We start from the raw sequence: 19,720 nt of genomic DNA, 5'->3' as shown, positions 1-19,720 counted from the left end.
TGTCATGCCTGCTTGCCTCGGCTCAATCTGAAGTGCATCTCTTAATGTAGCATCTCTTCCCCCCCCCCCCCCCCCCCCCCAGGAGTTTTTGTCCTATTTATCGTTTTTTTATCGCAGACAGTTTGTCCTTTTGCACCACAGCTGTTTTGCACGACGGTCTCTGTGCAAAGAGCCTCTTCTCTCTTCCCTCATTTGGATGGATTTTTAAATAAATGTTTGTGTGTGTGTGTGTGTGTGTGTGTGTGTGTGTGTGTGTGTGTGTGTGTGTGTGTGTGTGCGTGCGTGCGTGCGCGTGTTTGCGGTGGCGTTGACGGATGCTCGCGCTCTCTCTCCGCGAGCAGCATGCGGCGCTCCGTCTTTGAAGCCGGAGAGTTAAAGCCGGCTTCTTTTTGCCCCATTTCTATCAATCATTCATCACCGGAAGGCACTGGCTGTTGGTGATTAAAGCTTTGCTACTGGAGGGCAGCATTTGAATATGGATGTATAATTCATGTGCATTGGCACGGCGCGCACATGCACACAAAAACACATTCCATATGTGTGCCCACACAAGCGTCGACGCCGACTGGAGTAGTTTAACCCCCGTCTGGGCGACATAACTCATCTGCAGGAGAAACCCACTGCAGTGCATGTAGCTCTGAATGCAGTACGTCATCGGTTGGCGTATTCCTTATTCAGTCTGCATATGGATGCACTTTCATTACTTAAGGTCTGTCAGATAAAGATTCTTCACATCTCATCCGTTGCAGGTTTTTATTTAGAGGCTGCTTTTACGAACAGGAGTCTGCATGTATGTGTGTGTGTGTGTGTGTGTGTGTGTGTGTGTGTGTGTGTGTTCTTTTTTAATGTAATTTCATAACGATATTCTTAGGCATCAGGGAGAAGGGTTGGACGATTAAAAAAAGGACATAATGATTCGGTAAATGCAGAGGTAAAAAGTTATTGTCAACAGTAGGTTGTGACGATCATTAAGTGGCTTTGTTGCGCTTCATTGGCTGATGTTGTATTTATTTCCTCTGGTGTGATGTTTCGCGGTTCTAATGGAGTTATGTGAAGCAAAATCAAAACATTTCCATCTTTGCTCAGTCATTCATCCATTCCTTGCTTCCTCCCCTTCCCTCCACCAGAAACCATCTCTGAGCCGGCAGACCGACCCACCCCCAACCCCTCCGCCACCACCCCCGGCTCCTCCGCCGCCGCCATCACCACCTCGGCCCCATTCCACCCAAACATGGTGTGGGCCATCCCGCCTCCGAGGACGGAAGCGGCGGAGACCACCGGGCCGCCCCCGGCGGCCACCACCCACTTTTCCACCCTCATGCACAACCGAGCAAACCACCACCACCCCATCCACATCCAGCCGCAGTCCGCCGCCAACGCCCACTCCCCTCGCGGCCGCCTCGCTCCTGCCGCCGCCGCCGCCGGCTCCTTCGAGGGCTCGGGCAGCGGGGAGCCAAGCGGGGACGACCAGACCGAAGAAGAGGAGGAGGAGCAGGACGAGGAAGCAGGTAGCGGCATCCCAACGGAGGACCGTCGGGCAGAGGAGCCTGTCGGTAAATCACTGCTCTTTCACTTCATTACCCATAATGCTTAGAGGGCTGTGTGGGAGGGGCTTTTTCTGTCTCCCAAGAAGGGTTTGGACAAAATCATAGTCTCTTCTTAGCTGACATCCCAACACATCCATGCCATCATCTGTTAATTGAAAGCTAGCGTCAGCAACGGGCGTCTTTATCTCTATGCAAATAGTTCTCGAGGAGACAAATGTCAAAGCCGGGCAGGCGGGGGGAGAGGAGTCTTTGTAAACAGATGTCGTTTTTGTGTCATTTTCCACTCGCGCCAGATGTATATCTCAGTTTCAGAAAGGAGCGTATTTGGACGGCTCACCGTTGCTACGTCGCCCGTGCTCTCTCCTCCCGTTCCAACGGCACGCTGGCTCTCAACAGCTCGCAAAAAAAAGCAAACATAGACTCTCGGCAGGCCAGATGAAACCGCTGGCCCGCATCTGGGGATCTCTGGAGCCTGACTTGACAGGCCGATGTAACTGGGAGGTTGAGGTGTGTGTGTGTGTGTGTGTGTGTGTGTGTGTGTGTGTGTGTGTGTGTGGAGGCTGCGTATCGTGTCACATGACTAGTCTCAAATCTTTCTCGACATGCCCTCCTGACTGTAACAGCAGGCTGCCATTTTTCTGGGCCTCGTGCTGGGGCAACAAGGGAGAGTCTTTTCAATCAGACCTTCTTTCTTTTTTTTTCATTTTTCTGTTTGTTGTTTTCCACCCATCCGTCCGCCTCGCCTGACAGCCCTGCAGTAACAGGACAGGATTGATGGAACAGCGTGGCACCCGGCGTGCTCTTCCTCGGCTCCTCCCTCCTCCTCCTCCTCCTCCTCCTCCTCCTCCTTCTCCTCCCTCTCCCAGAGTCTTAGATTTATTCTCTTGTCAGAGGCTGACCAGAGTGCTCGGTGGCGCGAGAGGCATGTAGCCTGTCTGCCAAGGAGACCCGGTGTTTCGTGGCCATGTGTGTGTGTGTGTGTGTGCGAGTGCGAGTGAATGTGTACTGAAGCATACTCTGATGGGCTTCTTTTTTTTTTAACCCTGCCTGCTGACGTACACAGATCGCACAGGGCAGATTTCAACGTGGATATTTAAATCTACACTAATCTGTGTGTCTTCATAATTGTGTGTTTGTTTGTTTGTATATGTATGTTGAGGTCTTATCTTTGTTTTGTTGTGTGTGTGTGTGTGTGTGTGTGTGTGTGTGTGTGTGTGTGTGTGTGTGTGTGTGTGTGTGTGTGTGTGTGTGTGTTGGTCTTATCTCCCGCTCCTCATGCTACTGAGTTTGTCCAATTCCGAGTGCACATATCACTGTCTGAGTTTATAAATGTGAGCAGGCCAGAGGTGTGCGTTCCTACGTGTTTGTGTTGAAATCTTCTCTTATCTGTGGCCTTGCGTGTGTGTGTGTGTGTGTGTGTGTGTGTGTGTGTGTGTGTGTGTGTGTGTGTGTGTGTGTGTGTGTGTGTGTGTGTATTTATTTGACAGCTCTCATGGCTCCCACTGGAGTCATGCCGCGTCCCCTTGCCAATGTGACCGGCCCTCCTCTTCCCCCCCTCCTCCCCCCCCCCCCTCCACCAGCGCTCTCCTCTCTGGCCCAGCATCTGTAAATCTGCAGACTGCACTCCAACAGATGCCCTATAAACCCCCTCCTCCCTCCTCCCTCCTCTCGCCTCCTTTGACCGCGAGTCCTTGAGCCGGACGTCCCTCGCCTCTGACGTCTTTACGACTTGTTTAGCCCCTAGCTGTTTGCCTCCACGATTATTTCTAATCTCCGTGCGGCCGTAAACCGCACCGCTTCCACCAAGACACCCCCAACCCCCCCCCAACCCCCCGCCCCCCTCCACCACCAGCACCACCATCATTAGCGAGGACGGAGCTTCGCCGCCGTTACACGCTGTCATCCTTCAAAGGGAGAAAGCCCAGCCACTTTAATGTCTTTTATGTCCCGAGATAGCCAGATATACAGGGACTGTAACACAAACACGACTGTATGTTGTTTTCTTTTCTTCTGGGAAGCCTTGAAGGCGAGCGCCAGCCAATCGGAAGTGAGCAGTTATCATATCCCCTCATCACATAAAGTGCTCTGTGTGTGACATGACTGGCAACGGTGCCCATTACGTGTTCCCCGCCTGACAAAATGAGTTCCAGGTGTAAAAATCAATTCCCATGAAAACGCCATATAATCGCTCTCGACAGATGCCTCTATTAGCGTCCAATCACAGGTCAGCAGACTGAAAACTCACGGCCATCTGCCGAGGCGAGAGCGCGTCGCGAGAAAAAAAAAAACGACCGATCTTTACCTCGGCGACGCGGCCGATCGCCAGAGCCTCTCTCTCTCTCTCCTCTGGCTCTCGGGCGATTTATTATGCCTGCTTGAATTTATTGCATTTTCTAAAGCTTGGTGAATTATTATGAGCCCCTTTGTATCGCCCCCCCCCCCCCCCCACCAGATCCCACGCTGGCGTCCACCACCGTACCCACAGCCGAGGACCGGTCGTCCTGTGACAACACGGAGTTCGGCTGCTGCCCCGACGGCAAGACACCGTCCAGCACCCCAGAGGGCGCCAACTGCCCCCGTAAGTCCAAAAGCCTCTTCAGAGAGCACTTTAATGTTTCCTCTGTACCCCCCTGTTCTCCCCCCCCTGTGTGTGTCTGTCTCCTCTTTAGCAGGTACTACGTTATTACAGATGATTTCCTGTTGTCACTTCCTGTTCCTGGGGTTCGCCGTCCGCGTTAGATTACAGTAAATCTGCCGCAGCACTTCTCCCATTTTTGACAATACCGCTTTCTTTCTGAGAGCGAGACGAGAGGTTCAGTACCACTGTCACGCCTGCGCGTTAAGCATGGCGCTGGAGTTAGCCTTTAGCTTAGCATAAAGGCTGGAACCAGAGGGGGAAACGGCTGGTCTCATTCACACTCTGTCTTTAAAGTTTTAGCGGAAGTTATTTGCATTTTCCTCGCTCTTTCTCGTAGTAACATTATGCAACGTTATTATCTAGACAAAGGGAGCGTTCGGCACGTTTACGCTGTAGGGCTGAGCTTTTATCTTAGCTTCTTAGCTTTTCCAACTCATGGAACGAAATCCCAGAATTCCCCACTTTGACATTCTGTTGCTCTCAGTGAATAATCAACTGTTTTTATTATCTTTGCTCGTCTAACGTCTTCTCTCCTATTCCCTTTCTTTTTAAACCGCCTTCTTCAATTTATAACCGTCATTATTGTTTTTTGAGAATCAACAGGATATTTGGAATGTTTACTTCAGGAATAGTGATATTGTGCCATCTGCCTTGAACAACCAGATGAACAGGTGCTATTTTTTTTTTTTTGTTCCGCTGCGACGCTGTTCATGAATCACCACCCTCGTATGTAAATGATCATATTGGCAGGTGGCAGGAAATAAAAAAAAAAACAGCGGAAGCGTCATCTCAGTAATCCGTGGTTATGAATTTGACAACACTGAGACTCTAATATTAGCCGTACCCTGAGTCACCGTCAGTGTCTCTGCTCCTGCTTTTTCTCTGCTCCTTCACCTTCTTTCTGTTTATTTGAATCCCACAAACTTCGTCTCCTTATCGTTCGGTAGCTCCCCCTTGAACTATATCTCACTCTCTCCCCTCAAGTCAATCTCGCTCCAGTCTTGCATCAGTTCATTTCTCTCTGGAGTTGAGAGACTACCAGAGGCCGACGAGCGCTGTTGTACCAATCAGCGCCTCCTGCCAGACTCCGTTCATAAAGATAAAGGGCTTCTTTCTCCCATATGCTCCTCGATCTCCACCCCCCACCCCCCACCCCTCCACCATCCCTCCGGTGTAATCTGCCCTCCATTTGTCCCGGCGGTGTCGGTCTGACTGATTGTGAAAGGAGGGATTCTCCTCGGCTCCCATGGGAGCAGCGGGCCGCGACTTCAAAGAGCCGAGGCCACAAATTAGCGCGCAGAGTTGCATTTCTGGCCCGTCGAAATGTCCCAAATCCTTTCCCGATAAACCAGACGAGATTCGCCGACCGCGCGATCCATAGCAGCCGCCTTTGGCCTTCCCCGCAGACCCCGCCTGCCTGTTTGTTTGTTTTCACGGGGAGTTAACAGCCAAACAGAAGGGAAACACGCAACGCCAAACGTCTGTTTGTGAGGTTTTCTGTCATTTGGCCCCAAATCCAGACGATAGACGCAGCCTGCGACAGCTTTCGGCTGTAAGACAACAGTTGTAACAAATCCACTAAAGCCTGTAAATATTTATCATAGCCGACAATGACGGCTCACCGGCGATCAATACTTCATTCAGCTCAAGTGTTACCGATAAAAGCAGGCAGAGGCGATAGGCGGATCGATATGCCCCAATCTTTTTTTTTTTTTTTTTCTCCTCCTGTGTGTGTGGGGGGGGGGGCTCAGCCGATCCTCCGCTCATTAGAAGTGAAATGACACGTCCCTCACGCCGTCTCACTGCACCGTCCGATGTATCGACGTGCGCCCCGGCGGTCTCAAAAAACACAAAAGAAAGGGACTAATTTTCCCGCCGTACCGATCTTCACATTTTATGGAAACATGAAATGGTGAAGCGGCTCAAGGTTGAGCCGGGTGGGTCTCACGGAGATCGTTCTGGGGTTCGTTCGGGGATCCTCCTCTGAGGACTCGGTGGCTTCAGTGCGACACTGGCTCCGTAGTCTGACGCGTCGCTGAAGAGAAATCTCAGCACGGCCTCCATATGTCACATTTACAACGAGGCAGCGGCATCCATACGACGTCGAACATAATGACCAGCTAATGCTCATGGGAAAGTTAATACCGCGCTAAGCTCCGGCTACTGTAAACTCCTCCATATGCCAGTGGAAGTCTGACAAATCCATTACACTGTACAGTTCACTAGCATCTGATAAGTCCAACGGCTCTGTCCCTCCTTTCATCCGTCTCTTTTTTTCTCTCGTTACGTCCGTCACGGCAGTGGGCCGGAAAATCACCCTCTCTGATGTTTGTCTGCTTAGCAGATTAAAAGTCAGATCACCCCCCCCCTTCTTATCGGCCAAACCTCGCCCATTTGCCTCGTTTTTTATGGCCGCCGCATGTGAATCGATGTGCGCTGCCCCCTGAAAGCACTGTAAAGACCACAGGGGGGGGAGGGGCCTGTCTGAGACAATTTTTACCAGGCCTGTGCCAGTCACCGATCTGCCGGCATTAAGGAGACAATTACGGCTATCTTTCACGATAATCATACAAGTGCTCTTTTCCCGTCCCCCCCCCCCCTCCCCTCGCGTTTGCTGCTCAGGCAGGGGCGGCCGTGATTGATTTGGGCAATTTGTTCTGCTGATTACGAGCGGCGTGGAAGCGCGGCATCAGCGCCTCGCGCGCTCCTCCGTCCCTCGCACACAAATCCCCTCGGCTTTCAGCTTTACTCCAAGCTCTCGTCTCTCTGAAAGCTGCACAGGAAGAAAAAAAAAACAAAACTCGTAGAGCTGATAGATGTTGGACAACATAACCTCAAAGGTCGCACAGCGAGGCTCACTCTTTTGAGAGTGCCTGTGTTGTTTCTCCTCCGTGTATTTTGTGTGTCTGTCTAACTTGTTGTCTCTTTACCCAGCCCTCCATGCCTCGGCCAGCTTTTGGGATGAGTCTCAGTCTGGTAAAACTGGCCCATATTTCCACCTTCCCTTCCCTTCGTTCCTTCCTTCCTTCCTTCCTTCCTTCTCTCATGTCTCACAGTCCACCTCCTCCACCGCCACAACCTCCACCCCAAACTCCAGTCCCCTCTTCAAACCCCCCACGCAAATCACCAACAATACTCACTAACCTCCCCCTCGTCAAAACACACACAAAACGCACAATCCATCACTAACCCGAAACCGGCACTACCCCCCCCCGAAAAAAAAACAACGACTTTGTGTGAGGGCGTCGGGAACTGAGCGATAGAAGAAAGGTTCCGAGCGTTCTGTGGTGTTTCTGTGTCACATTCCTCCTTTCCTCGCCTCCTCTCCTTCCAGCCACCATGAAGTTCAGCGGTTTCCTGCACCTGGACCAAGTGGAGGGCCAGGAGATCTTCTACACCCGCGAGATGGAGGACCCCAAGTCGGAGCTGTTCGGAGAGACGGCCCGCAGCATAGAGAGCGCTGTAAGTGCATCCCAAGTAGAGCCCAGATCCCCGTCTTTAAAAGCGGCGCTCGTCAATGTTTTTTTTGCACTTTTAACGACTCCGTGAAAGTGAAAGGCGTCTCTTGTGAGGAGCCAGCGGAGAACACGGATCTGCTGGCTTCTACTGAGTCACTTTAGCCTCTTTCAGTTTGTTTCAATTTAACGCCGCTGCAAAGCAACTGACCCAAGTGACAATTGCCACCTCCGCGCACAGCCAACGTCACGTAGTCTTAGCTTTCAATCTTGCATTTTTCTTTTTTTTCTCTTTCACCGAGAATCTTCACGGCGAGGGTGAAGTGCAGAGCCGCCTCTGAAACAGCGGTTCAGAAGCAACCTGAGACACTAAAACCCTTCACCTAGAGCCAGACTAATCAAACGCTGAGCTCCGGCAGGCAGGCAGGCAGCTTTCATTGCAAGGTTTTAGAGACTTGACACCCCTGAAGCTGCTGAGTAATATTCTGTCACACTGAGCTGGAGTGCTTTCTCTGGACGGAGATCTGATAGAAAAACATAACAATGATAAAATATATATATATATATTTTCAGAGGAACATACATCATATCAGCGGGAGACAACATAGCCTGGCTGATATTAGATTTTTAATAAAAGGGGCAAACTGAATATAGTGTTTGAATTTATTTTTGTACCCAGTTAAACAAGACTCTTCACCGGATAGTGTGTGTGTGTGTGTGTGTGTGTGTGTGTGTGTGTGTGTGTGTGTGTGTGTGTGTGTGTGTGTGTGTGTGTCTCTCAGTGTCAAACGACATATTCTGCTGACTGATTCAGGATTTTCACATAATTTGGCAGACTCTTTTAATTTCAGGCACAGCATAAAAGCTTTCGGGCTGAGTAAGCACAGAACCTCCACCGGGCTTCCAGAACTCTTCAAGTTTAGAACTATATAAAAAGAAAAAAGAAAAATAGCTAACGGCTCTCTGCAGACTCGTGCAAAGACTAATTTGTCAATCGCCTCGCCAAACGCTTCAGAACGCAGCATCTCATGTGAGATTAATCGCAGATATTTGAGAAATGGAGCCGTCGCTCTCGGCCGCGAGTCCCGTGGGTTCGGGTGGCCGAGATGCCGCTCGCCGTTAGCCGAGGCGGGCTTTACAGCGTGTACGCGGTTCCGCCCGCTCCAAAACCGCCCCCGCCTTCCGCTTTCTCTGCTGAGCTCGGACCTTTGAACAAATGCCTCTGTTGTCGAGCCAGGGCCCCGCTCCTCTGATGAAATGGGGATGTGTGTGTGTGTGTGTGTGTGTGTGTGTGTGTGTGTGTGTGTGTGTGTGTGTGTATTTTACACAGTACACATCCACCAGCTGTTGAATCGGTGTCACTAACCCCCACTGGGACCTAATCTACTACCTCACAGCGATTTTTGAGTGTGTGTGTGTGTGTGTGTGTGTGTGTGTGTGTGTGTGTGTGTGTGTGTGTGTGTGTGTGCTCGTTACACTCCAAGCCTGGGTGCCTCTGAAGCCTGGTGTGCCACTTGATAGCAGCCATCCCCCTCTTCATCTACCAACACTCACTTTAACACACACACACACACACGCACGCATGCACGCACGCACGCACGCACACACACACACACACACACAGAGAATCAAGCCACAGCACATTTCTGTAGTAACCGGTTAGGTTTGGTAAATAAGTGAACGTGAGCGTTTTCCTCCGTAGGTCGGTGTTTGTCCATCGTTCACGTCGCTAAGCCGGCTTTTGGAGGATTTCTACTATTGACCCGTCTAAATTTTGCCTTTACACCTCAGCGCGCAAATTGGAGTCATTCAGCTCATGAAGGGAATAAATGGGGATCTTCAGGATGGAACTGAGTGCGCTGAATCAACAGCGTCACGGACCAAATCGGCAGCTCCTGGCGTCTCTCGTGTGTGAAAAGGTTCGCGGTGTACGATGTCTTCGTAGGGTAGAAACAACGTAGACGTGGTCACTCTGCTGCAGACGTTAAATATCAAACGTTAGCGTCACCGTGACTATATTAATCTGTGAAGTGAAACTCCAATGAGCAAGGTGATCGCTTCCACTTATATCACAGAATGGGAGGGAGCTTCTCTTTTTTTTTTCGCTGGGTTCAAAACAACGGAAGAAGCAAAATCCACCTCAGAGGATGCTAAAGTGGGTTAGCGGGCCCTGCGGCTCCCCGGGATCTCAACCAGCAGCCCGGAAATGAGGAACGAGGCGGAGGATTTTCCTCCCGAGTGCGTGAATGGGATTAATCCACCGGCACCGTGACGCTGACTGTATGTGTAACTAGTCCAATTTCAAGATACAATATTTAATTCAGTCTAGCTGCTGAAAAACACACATTGGTTAGAAGCTAAAGTAATCAGGAGCTCATGTCAGGGTTGCACGGCATTTATCTTTGCTCCTCCCGAAAAAAAAACTTGCGTCTATAATTAATGCCACGGCTCCAGCTAAATGTCAATTTGTGCACCCACACCCGATAGGTTTCTTCTCTGCGCCCCAATTTGAGCGGCAGTCTTTCTTCCTCGGAGACGAGAGTACAGCCTTCTGGAAATGGACTCTGCTGCTACGGCAGTGAGGAGCTCGTTACCAGCCTCATTTATCATCGCTCCTCCCTCTCTCTCTCTCTCTCTCTCTCTGTCTCTCCCTCCTTCAGCTCAATGAGTTGTTCAGGAAGTCGGAGGCGCACAAAGACTTCATGAGCGTTCGCGTCCGGAACCTGGCTCCCAGCAACTCCATCCTGGCCTTTGTGGAGGCCCACTTCAAACCAGGTGAGAGATCTCTGAAGAGGGAGCAGGAGATTTGAGAAACGATGGAAGTGCAGTCGCCAATATATATAATAATATATGCTATATGCACTTCGGTTATGGTTTGTCCCTCTTTGTCTTTTAGCAAGTCAGATAACTACAAAAAAAAAAACTGGATTTAAATGAAACGGGGATGAAAGTTAGCCCACCGGCCAAGGAAGACCTAATTATTTTTCTTCTATGCTGAATTAGCCACCATTTCACCATTTTTTTTAAGCACTTCACATTTCCACTCGTAACTCCTGGACTGTAAGGCGGAGAGGCAAAATGAGTTCTGCTGGATTCCTTGCACCAGCACCTTGTTTTTTTTATTACTCCTCCTACACATATAAACTAAAGGTAGAGCATCACTGATTTAGACCTTTCTTTCTTTTTGTAATATTCCATACAGTTCTCTTGTTCCCCAAAAACTGTTGTGCAGTAGCAGTCCAGTACAGAAGGCCCTACTGCAGCAGCAGAAACTCATTTAAATGGCCATGATTCATTTATTAATTATTTCTGATGCGCGTTAAAGAACTGTTCTATTATTAAAAGGAAAAATACTTCGAGGAATTGCGCATCCTCGGCATTTTCGAATTTCTTCTCGATGCCAACTTAATCTGTGGCAACAATTTGCCCCAGTGTTTTAAAAAAAAAAAAAAAAAAAGCAGTGTTCCCTAAACGGCCGTGAAGGTGAGACCGTTGTTCTCTGTTTCATCGCCTCTTTGTGTGTCCTGTGCGCTTAAAGGTACAGTTAGCGATATCGAGAAAAGTAGACAAAACAATAATCAGTTAGTCCTTTTTTTTTAATCTGTCAGAGGTTTTGTTTACACTCCTAATATTGTATTCACAAGCTTATACTATGAAAAAGAACAAATGAATCCACTAAGAAAGTCGTTTTTCTATGTGAATTCAGTTCAAAATGAGATGGTTGAAGCCTCCACTGGGTCTTAAAGCTCCTTTTTGTACCAAACAGAACTCCACCCTCCCCATTCTGCCCCCCCCCCCACCCCCCCCCCCCCCCCCCCCTTTTTTTTTTTTTATTTTTTTTTTACGAGCTCCATTTAGTGTCCTTCATAACCTTCGTGCAGGGCAACGCCGAGCGGCGCTCCTCCACGGCCTGTAAAGCGAACATCTGCAGCGAACGTTATGAGAGCGATTCATCTGGAGAAAAAAAGCGGGGACAAGCGGCGGGATGGGGGGGGGGGGGGACAAGTGGTCCCTGAAGATCCTCCACCTGTCACACACAGGGCTTTCTGATGTAGACGCTGTAGAAGCGGCACAGTCCCGTATTTGCTTTGGAGTGCTCCTCGGAGGGGGGGGGGGGGGTGGTGGCCTTGTCCTGAACGGTGGTGTCTCTTGTTTATCGTAGATACGAGATACACGGTGGAGGACATCGAAGGAGCCCTGCTGAAACAGCTGAAGGCCTCTAAAGAGACCAGCATCGCCGTGAAGAAGCCGGAGGACGAGAATATTCGCTTCACCAATTATGGTAATCCAGTATGGGTTTTAACAGGAGTGTGTGTGGATTAATAAAATGAAAAAGGGGGTTTTAAGTTATTCATGAGGTGATTTATCAAAGGTTTCACGGGTGTTGAACAGGAAAATCTCAGGACTTGCAGGCTCAACAGACTTTAACTTCTTTTGCTTTTGTCTAATTTCTATTGTTCTCCGTTGACAGGCCTCGCCTCCATCCCCTTCTTCACCACCACTACCACCACCACTACGGCGTCGTTCACCACAGCGGCTCCCGCCACCACCACCACCACCACCACGTCCAGCACCACCACGTCCAGCACCGCCACCACGACTAACCGGCCTTCGCCGACCTCCCCGTACATCACCCGTCGCCCTCCAGGCACCACCCGCAGGCCTTACAGACGTACCACCACCACCTCCGCGCCGGTCGCCGCGCCGCTGCCAACCACCGTCGCTACGGCGGCCGTCGCCACGACCACGCCGCATCCGGCAACCACCGTCGCGGCTCACGTCAGGGGCAGGCTTCACCACAAGCCGCAGAAGCCCTGCAGCTCCCACCCGTGCCTCCACGGAGGAACCTGCGAGGACGACGGCAACGACTTCAGCTGCAAGTGTCCCGCCGGCCGAGGAGGCTCCGTGTGTGAGAAGGGTGAGCGTCGCTTCCTTTCTTCTTTCTACATTTCCTCTCTCATATTTGTTAATACTCTCAACTGTTTCAAGGCCCAAGCTTACTGCAAACTCATCTAAGGAAATAAGCTGGATCAGACTTTCCTTATACTGTAATTTTTTTGCGCTATTGAAACCACCAAAGGCCGACTTTTGCAGCAACTAAGAGGGTTTTAGGCGCTCCCTTTTCCATTGTGCCAATCATGCCTTTTAGCTGTTCTGTAATCGCCACTAACCTTGCCTAAGTGCTTTAATATATTTATAAAGTAGCGTGAAACACAGCGTTATGATTTCAAAAATATATATCGGATATAAAAGGGATGTTTCATTTCGTGAAACTTTTCTGGTGAAGACGAAAAAGACACATTTCCTCTGTTAGGCCGTAGTTTTTCTCTAATTGCAGCTTCACAAAGTGACACCTTAAGTAGCTGTGTGAGTAATGACTTTTGGGTTAGTGCTGGAATATGTAAATGAGTTATATATATCGTCACAGATGATTTATTGGGTCGTTTTAAAAGCTCAACAAGACAACAGCAATCAGAGCTCAGCGCAGAGGAGAGTCTACTACAAGCTTTTTTAAAAAAAAAAAAAAAAAGAACAAAGAAGTTTCAGCGTGTCGATTGAGTCAGACGCGACGCGGAGCTTCAAACTCATCTCGAGTGATTCCGACAGGTTCGACACCTTGGAAAGCGAGCCGCCGCTGAGCCGCTCACCAAAGGCGACGCGCAATCCAATCAGCGCCACGGAGCAAAATCATAAATCAGGGAGAACTTCTCGAGAAGCACAACTCTTTTGTTTCCTCGCCTCCTTTACCCTTCTTTGGGGATTTTCTTCTTTTTTTTTTTAGGGGGGGGGGGGGAACGAGGAGCAACCTCACGCAGCTGCATCTTAAGATAATTGACAGTAATTGCTTTGATGGGGATTAGCTGGTGAGAATCGGTGTGTGTCTTCGAGTGGCTAAATGAAGTCACGCCCTCCCCCAGATCAATCAAGCCATTAGAAAGGAGGGAGCTCATCAGCTGCCATTCTCCTCCGAGAAGACGGACGGACGGAGAGGGAAGGAGCCCGGGCGGGGGGGGGGGGGGGGGGGGGGGGGGGGGGGAATGGATGATCGTCATCATAATTGCAGAGTGGCAGAAAAAAAACAAAGGTTTCCTCTGTGTGTGTGTGTGTGTGTGTGTGTGCGCTTGAATATGTGTGAAAATCAGCCCCCCCTCCTCTTTCTCAACCTTCTCCTTTTGATAAGCCGAACAAGCGTTTTCGAGAAAAACATCATTCCTGAAATAAAGTGACAGGAGAGCGGCTTATGTCTCCGCCACCCAGAGCCAGCGGCACACCCCCCACCCCCCGCTCACGCTTAATTATGCACATTAAACGCCTATTACGCCGCGATAAAAGCCAATCATGTAGTAATGACAGGATTGGCTTGTTGTCTTCATTCCTCCGCAGTGATCAGATACTTCATCCCGTCATTTGGGGGCCAGTCGTACTTGGCTTTCCCGACAATGAGCGCCTACCACACGGTCCGCATCGCCATGGAGTTCAGAGCGTCCGAGATGACGGGCCTCCTGCTCTACAACGGCCAGACGGGCAAGAAGGACTTCATCTCTCTGGCGCTGGTCAACGGCAAGGTGGAGCTCAGGTGAGCGCTGTGAGAGTCAAGGGGGGGGGCAGCGAACCTGTTGATTCCGCTGCTTTTGTTCCATTAGAATTTGACGAAAAACTTGAATGATCCCACGTGGGCGATAACGGGGTCATCAGCTGAGAGAGGAGCGCAGATAAGATAATGAAACAAATAGGGAACACTGAAGATAATGAGGCTAATTATTACAGCAAGTAAACATCAAGTAACCACCGCCAGAAAAAAAAAAAAAAGAAAAAAAAGAAAAGACACAGAAGCTTCTTGACAGATTTGCAGACTAGGACTACGAAGGCAGAAATGTGTTCAAACTTGCAAACAAGCTGTTCGCGTGATCACATTTACAGATGGTGGGGACATATGCACGGAAATATGTGCGGGATGTCATAATGTGGCATTTCATTTGTATTTTTAATCACATATATACAGATTTAAGGTATATGCAGCAACGACTTACGTGTCCAGAAAAGGCTCATAGATGTTGTGCATCAGGAAAGAAGCAACACATAGTATTTATATATACACACAGCCACTGCCTAGTGTAGCAAAAACACAGATGACGACTTTCACTGCTTTAGGCACGTTTGCATGATTTAGACATACATATACACATATATATATATATATATATATATATATATATATATATATATATATATATATATATATATACACATATATTAATACTCTGCCAGTGTGGACTGATACTAATCTTCTTGTTTGATAAATATAAACAGAGAAAAATCCACCAACCATCTGAGGATTTTGCTATATAATTCATACAGCCTGTTTATCTGCAGTATATATATACGCTACAATATACAACATTAGGCTATGAATCAATGAGCAGGACTTCTTTCTGCAGGAATGCGATGAATTACCTTTAAGCTGGATCCCATGCATCCCATAATGCACCTCTGTAGTGTATTACACTCTGTCTTGCCTGGAAAAAACAGGCCCTCGTTATTCAACATCCACGTCCTCAGTTTAAGACTTGCAGACAGAACACCGGCGTCACTCCTTGTGACTAGTTAATTGTCTGCGGCAGGTTGAATTGATGTAGCGCCCCGTCAGGACCTATTCGTGTAACGGGATTTTTTTTTTTCCCTGCCAGAAACGTATTCATCTCTTCCCCGCAGTGGAATTGTATCCATAAAAAAAAAAAAAAATCATTCGGGGGGTAAGCAGGCAGCATCTTCAGGAGAGACGAGAATGAACTAATTAGAGGTTCTGCATCTGTTCTGGACCTATTTCAAACCGCTTCCCTTATCTGTTGGGTCTTTTGTTTCACCCTAAACCCTCAAAGCCCTTCCAGTCCCCCCCCCCCCACCCCCCCCCACCCCCAACCTGGCCAGGTTAGATTTCTCCATTCAGAAGGAGATCAATAGCAAACCAAAGGAGATCATTAGTCACTTGTGCTTTGAAAAAGAAAAAAAAAGAGCCCCGCCTCGACTCCAGGAGTACAGCTGTGAGATTACCACCCACAGCTCTGCGAATCCAAAGACGTGGGGAGAAGGACTAATTATTTGTGGCAGACAGTTGCTCTCAGGTTGCGCTAATGCTACCACCGTGTGTGTGGGAGCACATACGCGACGGCTCTTTTCTGGGATGATACGGCCTTTTTTTTTTTCTCAGCAGAACCTCATTAGATAAAAGGTTGTAATTAAAAAGAGGGTGTGAGGATGCTTTTTTTTTTTTAAAGTGAGTCACTGGAAGTCCTGTACCTTCTTCCTTCCATCCCCTTTTTGTCTAGTTGAAACAGTGTGAGCAGATTTCTGCTGGTGATTAGGCGGCTGCTCGATAGAGAACAAACACATCGTGTGGGGAAACAACCTCCTTGAGCGCCGCGGAACCGAAATGAAGCGCGCGGCGGGTACGAAGTGGTAAAAAAAAAAAAAAAAAGGGTTGACTGAGCGAACGTGCTTTGCATCTCCCTCTTCCCAGGTTCAACACGGGTTCGGGCACAGGCGCAGTGGTCAGCAAAGTGCAGATCAATCAGGGCCGCTGGCATCAGCTGGTGGTGACTCGCAACCGGCGCAACGCCATGCTGAGCGTGGACAGAGGACAACGAGGGCGAGAGTCCGCGAGGCACGGACGGCCTCAACCTCGACACCAACCTGTTCATCGGCGGGGTGACGGAGGACATAAAGCAGGAGTAAGGCCTTCTATCTGCAGTCGCACAGTGTGTGTGTGTGTGTGTGTGTGTGTGTGTGTGTGTGTGTGTGTGTGTGTGTGTGTGTGATAACGTTCAGGGCAGGGAAGTCCATTAACCACGGCTTCTCTTAAATGAAACCTTTTTAATCTACAGCCTTTCATTTTGAATCCAGGACTTTAATCCTTCTTTTTGTCTATTTTGCTGACCGCTTCCGACTCTTTATTTCACGCGTAGCTATCTACTTATTTACCCTAAACTCGTTTTTTATTCTGTGACAATCAGCGGCGTAGTAATTGCGGCTGTCGGCTGCGTCAAGACGTTACATTCACTCCCCCTTTTTTTGTGTTTTTTCTTTTGGTCTCCAGCGTGAGGGAAAGGACAGCGGTGGCCACGGGTCTAGTGGGCTGCATCCGCCTGCTGGACGTCAACAACCGGATGCTCAACCTGCAGGAGAGCGGCGGCGACAGCATGTACGGCAGCGGCGTGGGCGAATGCGGCAACAACCCCTGTCAGCCAAATCCCTGCAAGAACGGCGCCGCGTGCCAGGTCAAGGAGGCGGAGATGTTCCACTGCAAGTGCAGCAAAGGATTCTGGGGTACGGTTTTGGCAGCGGTGCGGGGTCATTAGAGTTCCCGATGGTCACGCTGGGATATTTGGACAGCCGTGTCGTTTTTTGAGAGCTTTATTCTAATGCAGGGAACTAAGTAGAAAACATAACAATTCTAATGTGAAACCTTGTTAAAAAGATGTTTGTATCTCTACTTTGCCGTCTCTCCTGGGATTCGCTGTGATCGTGACTTACTCACACATCCTAAGTAAGCTTGACAGCCTAATTTGACAGTGAGATTCATGCCCCCAGCAGGAGCCCTGGAAGTCATTCTGTAAACACCCAACACCATCAAATCTGTGCGTCGGACACAGAAACGAGAGATTAAATGTTTGATGCGGCGCAGAAAACATTAAAAAAAAAACTTCTGCCAAATGCTCAGCGATTTGGCCTTTGGCCTGTCTCCACTTTCACATCCACTTCCTCCTTTTTCTTTTTTTTTTTTTTTTCTTTTTTTTTTATTCCATCCCTCCAGCTGATGCCAACTAACAAGCAACTCAGAGAGAATCTAGCTTCTGTGAGAGCTAGACACCGTCAGCGGCTAGCCAAGCGTGCCCCTTGCTGGTTGTGCGGCAGCTTTCTGCAGAAAGTTTCACCCCGGAACCAAATTAATTGTCGGAGTTAACTTTTACGCTCGAATAGCGAACAACCACAGCCTCGTGGTTAGAGAAACGACCTCGCAGCCAAGTGTTCGGAGGCGTTTTTTTCCCTTGAATTTTAAAATGTGGCTGGATAAAGGATCACATTACATAATATTGCCTTTTTATACAAGAGGTGTTTTTTAATGTTTTGCTGCTATTGAGAAGCCTGGGAGGAAGTCAAGATAACCCTCTGCTCTGGAGAAGCATCGCTGTGATCAAATTTGTGTTGGCAACGCGGCGCAGAATGAACGGCGATAATGAGAATTGGACCGTCGCCCTGTGGACTCACATTCAAGTTAATTTTATCATCATGTCAGTTTAGAAAGTGGGCAAGATTGCGGATCTCGCGGTGAGGGACGGATCACAGGGGGGGGGGGCAGGAGAGAGGATAAATGGAGTGGTGACGGTTAGAGGGAGGACAGAGAGGGAAGAAGTGCGAGTGGAGGATAAAAGCTTCCAAAATAGTGAGTGAGGAAACGGGGAATCTGGGGGGGGGGGGGGGGGGGGGCCTGTGATCTCAGCGGGGACGGGGTTCGTTAAAGAGCTCTCCTCACCGCAGGCTCCGGCTGCTGAGGTAATGACGGGTGAATTCAGAAGGAATGTGGCAGAGGGAGAGAACCGTCATCCACCAGACTGCCGGCGAGCCTTCCCCACAGTCGGCGTTGGCCCATGAAACACGGCGGCGTGGCGGGGGAGGCTCTCCGCTGTTTAATCTGACGTGTAATATTTCCAAATCCTATTATAAAACAACCTCTATTACAGAGGAAACCCTCGCAGCCCTGTATTCTGGTCTCAGATGGAAGAAAAGGAGGATTGGTTGAAAACGTTGGGGGGGGTTTTCCTCACAGTGGATTTATGTGTGTGTGTGTGTGTGTGTCTAGGTCCAACTTGTGCTGACGTCCACGACCCATGCGAGCCCAACAGGTGCCATCCATCCTCCCCAGTGCCAGGCGCTGCCCGAGGGAGGCTACAAATGCGAGTGTCCCATGGGGCGTGAAGGGAGGCACTGTGAGAAAGGTAACGTGACTAAACGTCCCGGTGTGACTCCATCACTTCCCGCCCTCACTTCTTCTCTCCGGTTCTTCTCTCCGGAGCGCCACAGCTTTGTTCCAGACCCAGCTCATCCTCCTCAATTTTTGGCCCCTTTTTTTTTGTTATTTGTATTTTTTTTCCACCCTGTGGCATTTCCATCCAATCAGAATCGACCAGCGAGATCAAACGTAAAAAAGAAGTTGGCGGGGGGAGCGGGGTGGGGGTGGGGGGGGGTTGAGCCTTCAGGTTGGGAGAGGATGGGAGGGGGTTGGTGGGTTGCAGAACCGAGGTAGATGATTGGCCCCGACGGGCCTTTCACCACATCGGCTCGGCTACGCTTGTTAGTGGGGAAGCGACAGCGAAGCCGCAGCCTACCTCCACTCCCTCCCTCCCTCCCTCCCTCCCTCCCTCCCTCCCCGCCTATCCGCCCACAGGTGTTGTGTTCAAACATTGTTTGTTGCTACTTCGCTCCACATGGCAGAACCGGGCCGCGGTTGGGGAAAAGACCAGAAGCTCGGCTCGGCTGCTTTTGAAGTTCGTCATTAGCATTTATGGCGCCGTCGCATTCTCAAGTCTACCCGCGATTTTATTTTCTACCCTCCATCGCTTTTGTAGATTGTCGTCGTGAATGTTTGCAGAAGTCGCCTTTGCACATGCACACTGCAAACAAAAGAGAGACACGCAGCCTCGCACGCCCCCCCCCCCACCCCCCCTCCCCCTTTTGGGAATTCAGGAAAAACCAGATGGGAACAGCCGTCCCCCATGACCCGAGTCCCAGTTAGCAGGTGATTAAAATAAATTGAGGTGAACCAAAATCAATGCCGTGTGAGCGAGAGCGTCTCCCATTTCTGAAAGAAAAAAAAAAGGCTATTTTTTTCCCCCCACTGGAATCAATGAGATGACTAATCGCATCAGTCCTCCCCTGGCCGCGGTGATTAATGGGAGCGTCAGTCAAGCCGGAGTGTCGGCCCCAGACAGGAGCTCAGAGATAAGGCGGACGCACCCTCTGAGGGCTGCGCTGGGATCAGTTGAAAAGACAGGTATCTCACAGCCCACTCATCGGATGCTTGA

The 19,720-nt window shown here is 49.7% G+C and overlaps 1 protein-coding gene across 1 annotated transcript in view; it reads left to right on the top strand.

Annotated features, from left to right (window-relative positions):
* LOC137887188 (agrin-like) overlaps nt 1-18,837 on the top strand; it is a gene marked incomplete at its 3' end in the record, with an annotated part of 29,945 nt that extends 11,108 nt beyond the window's left edge. Inside the window, 12 exon segments of the mRNA XM_068730004.1 lie at nt 1,128-1,553; nt 4,000-4,125; nt 7,520-7,647; nt 10,301-10,415; nt 11,803-11,922; nt 12,112-12,558; nt 14,025-14,217; nt 16,159-16,275; nt 16,277-16,369; nt 16,735-16,964; nt 18,499-18,551; nt 18,553-18,837. Coding sequence (XP_068586105.1) covers nt 1,128-1,553; nt 4,000-4,125; nt 7,520-7,647; nt 10,301-10,415; nt 11,803-11,922; nt 12,112-12,558; nt 14,025-14,217; nt 16,159-16,275; nt 16,277-16,369; nt 16,735-16,964; nt 18,499-18,551; nt 18,553-18,837 — 2,333 coding nt within the window.
* Between the last annotated feature and the right edge of the window lie 883 nt (nt 18,838-19,720).

Source organism: Cebidichthys violaceus, unplaced genomic scaffold, assembly GCF_023349555.1.
Source record: "Cebidichthys violaceus isolate CVI_PGR_0920_01 unplaced genomic scaffold, fCebVio1.0.p SCAF_480, whole genome shotgun sequence".
Lineage (NCBI taxonomy): Eukaryota > Metazoa > Chordata > Actinopteri > Perciformes > Stichaeidae > Cebidichthys > Cebidichthys violaceus.
The sequence above is the reverse complement of the archived record's forward strand: the minus strand, read 5'-3'. Positions and strand labels throughout refer to the sequence as shown.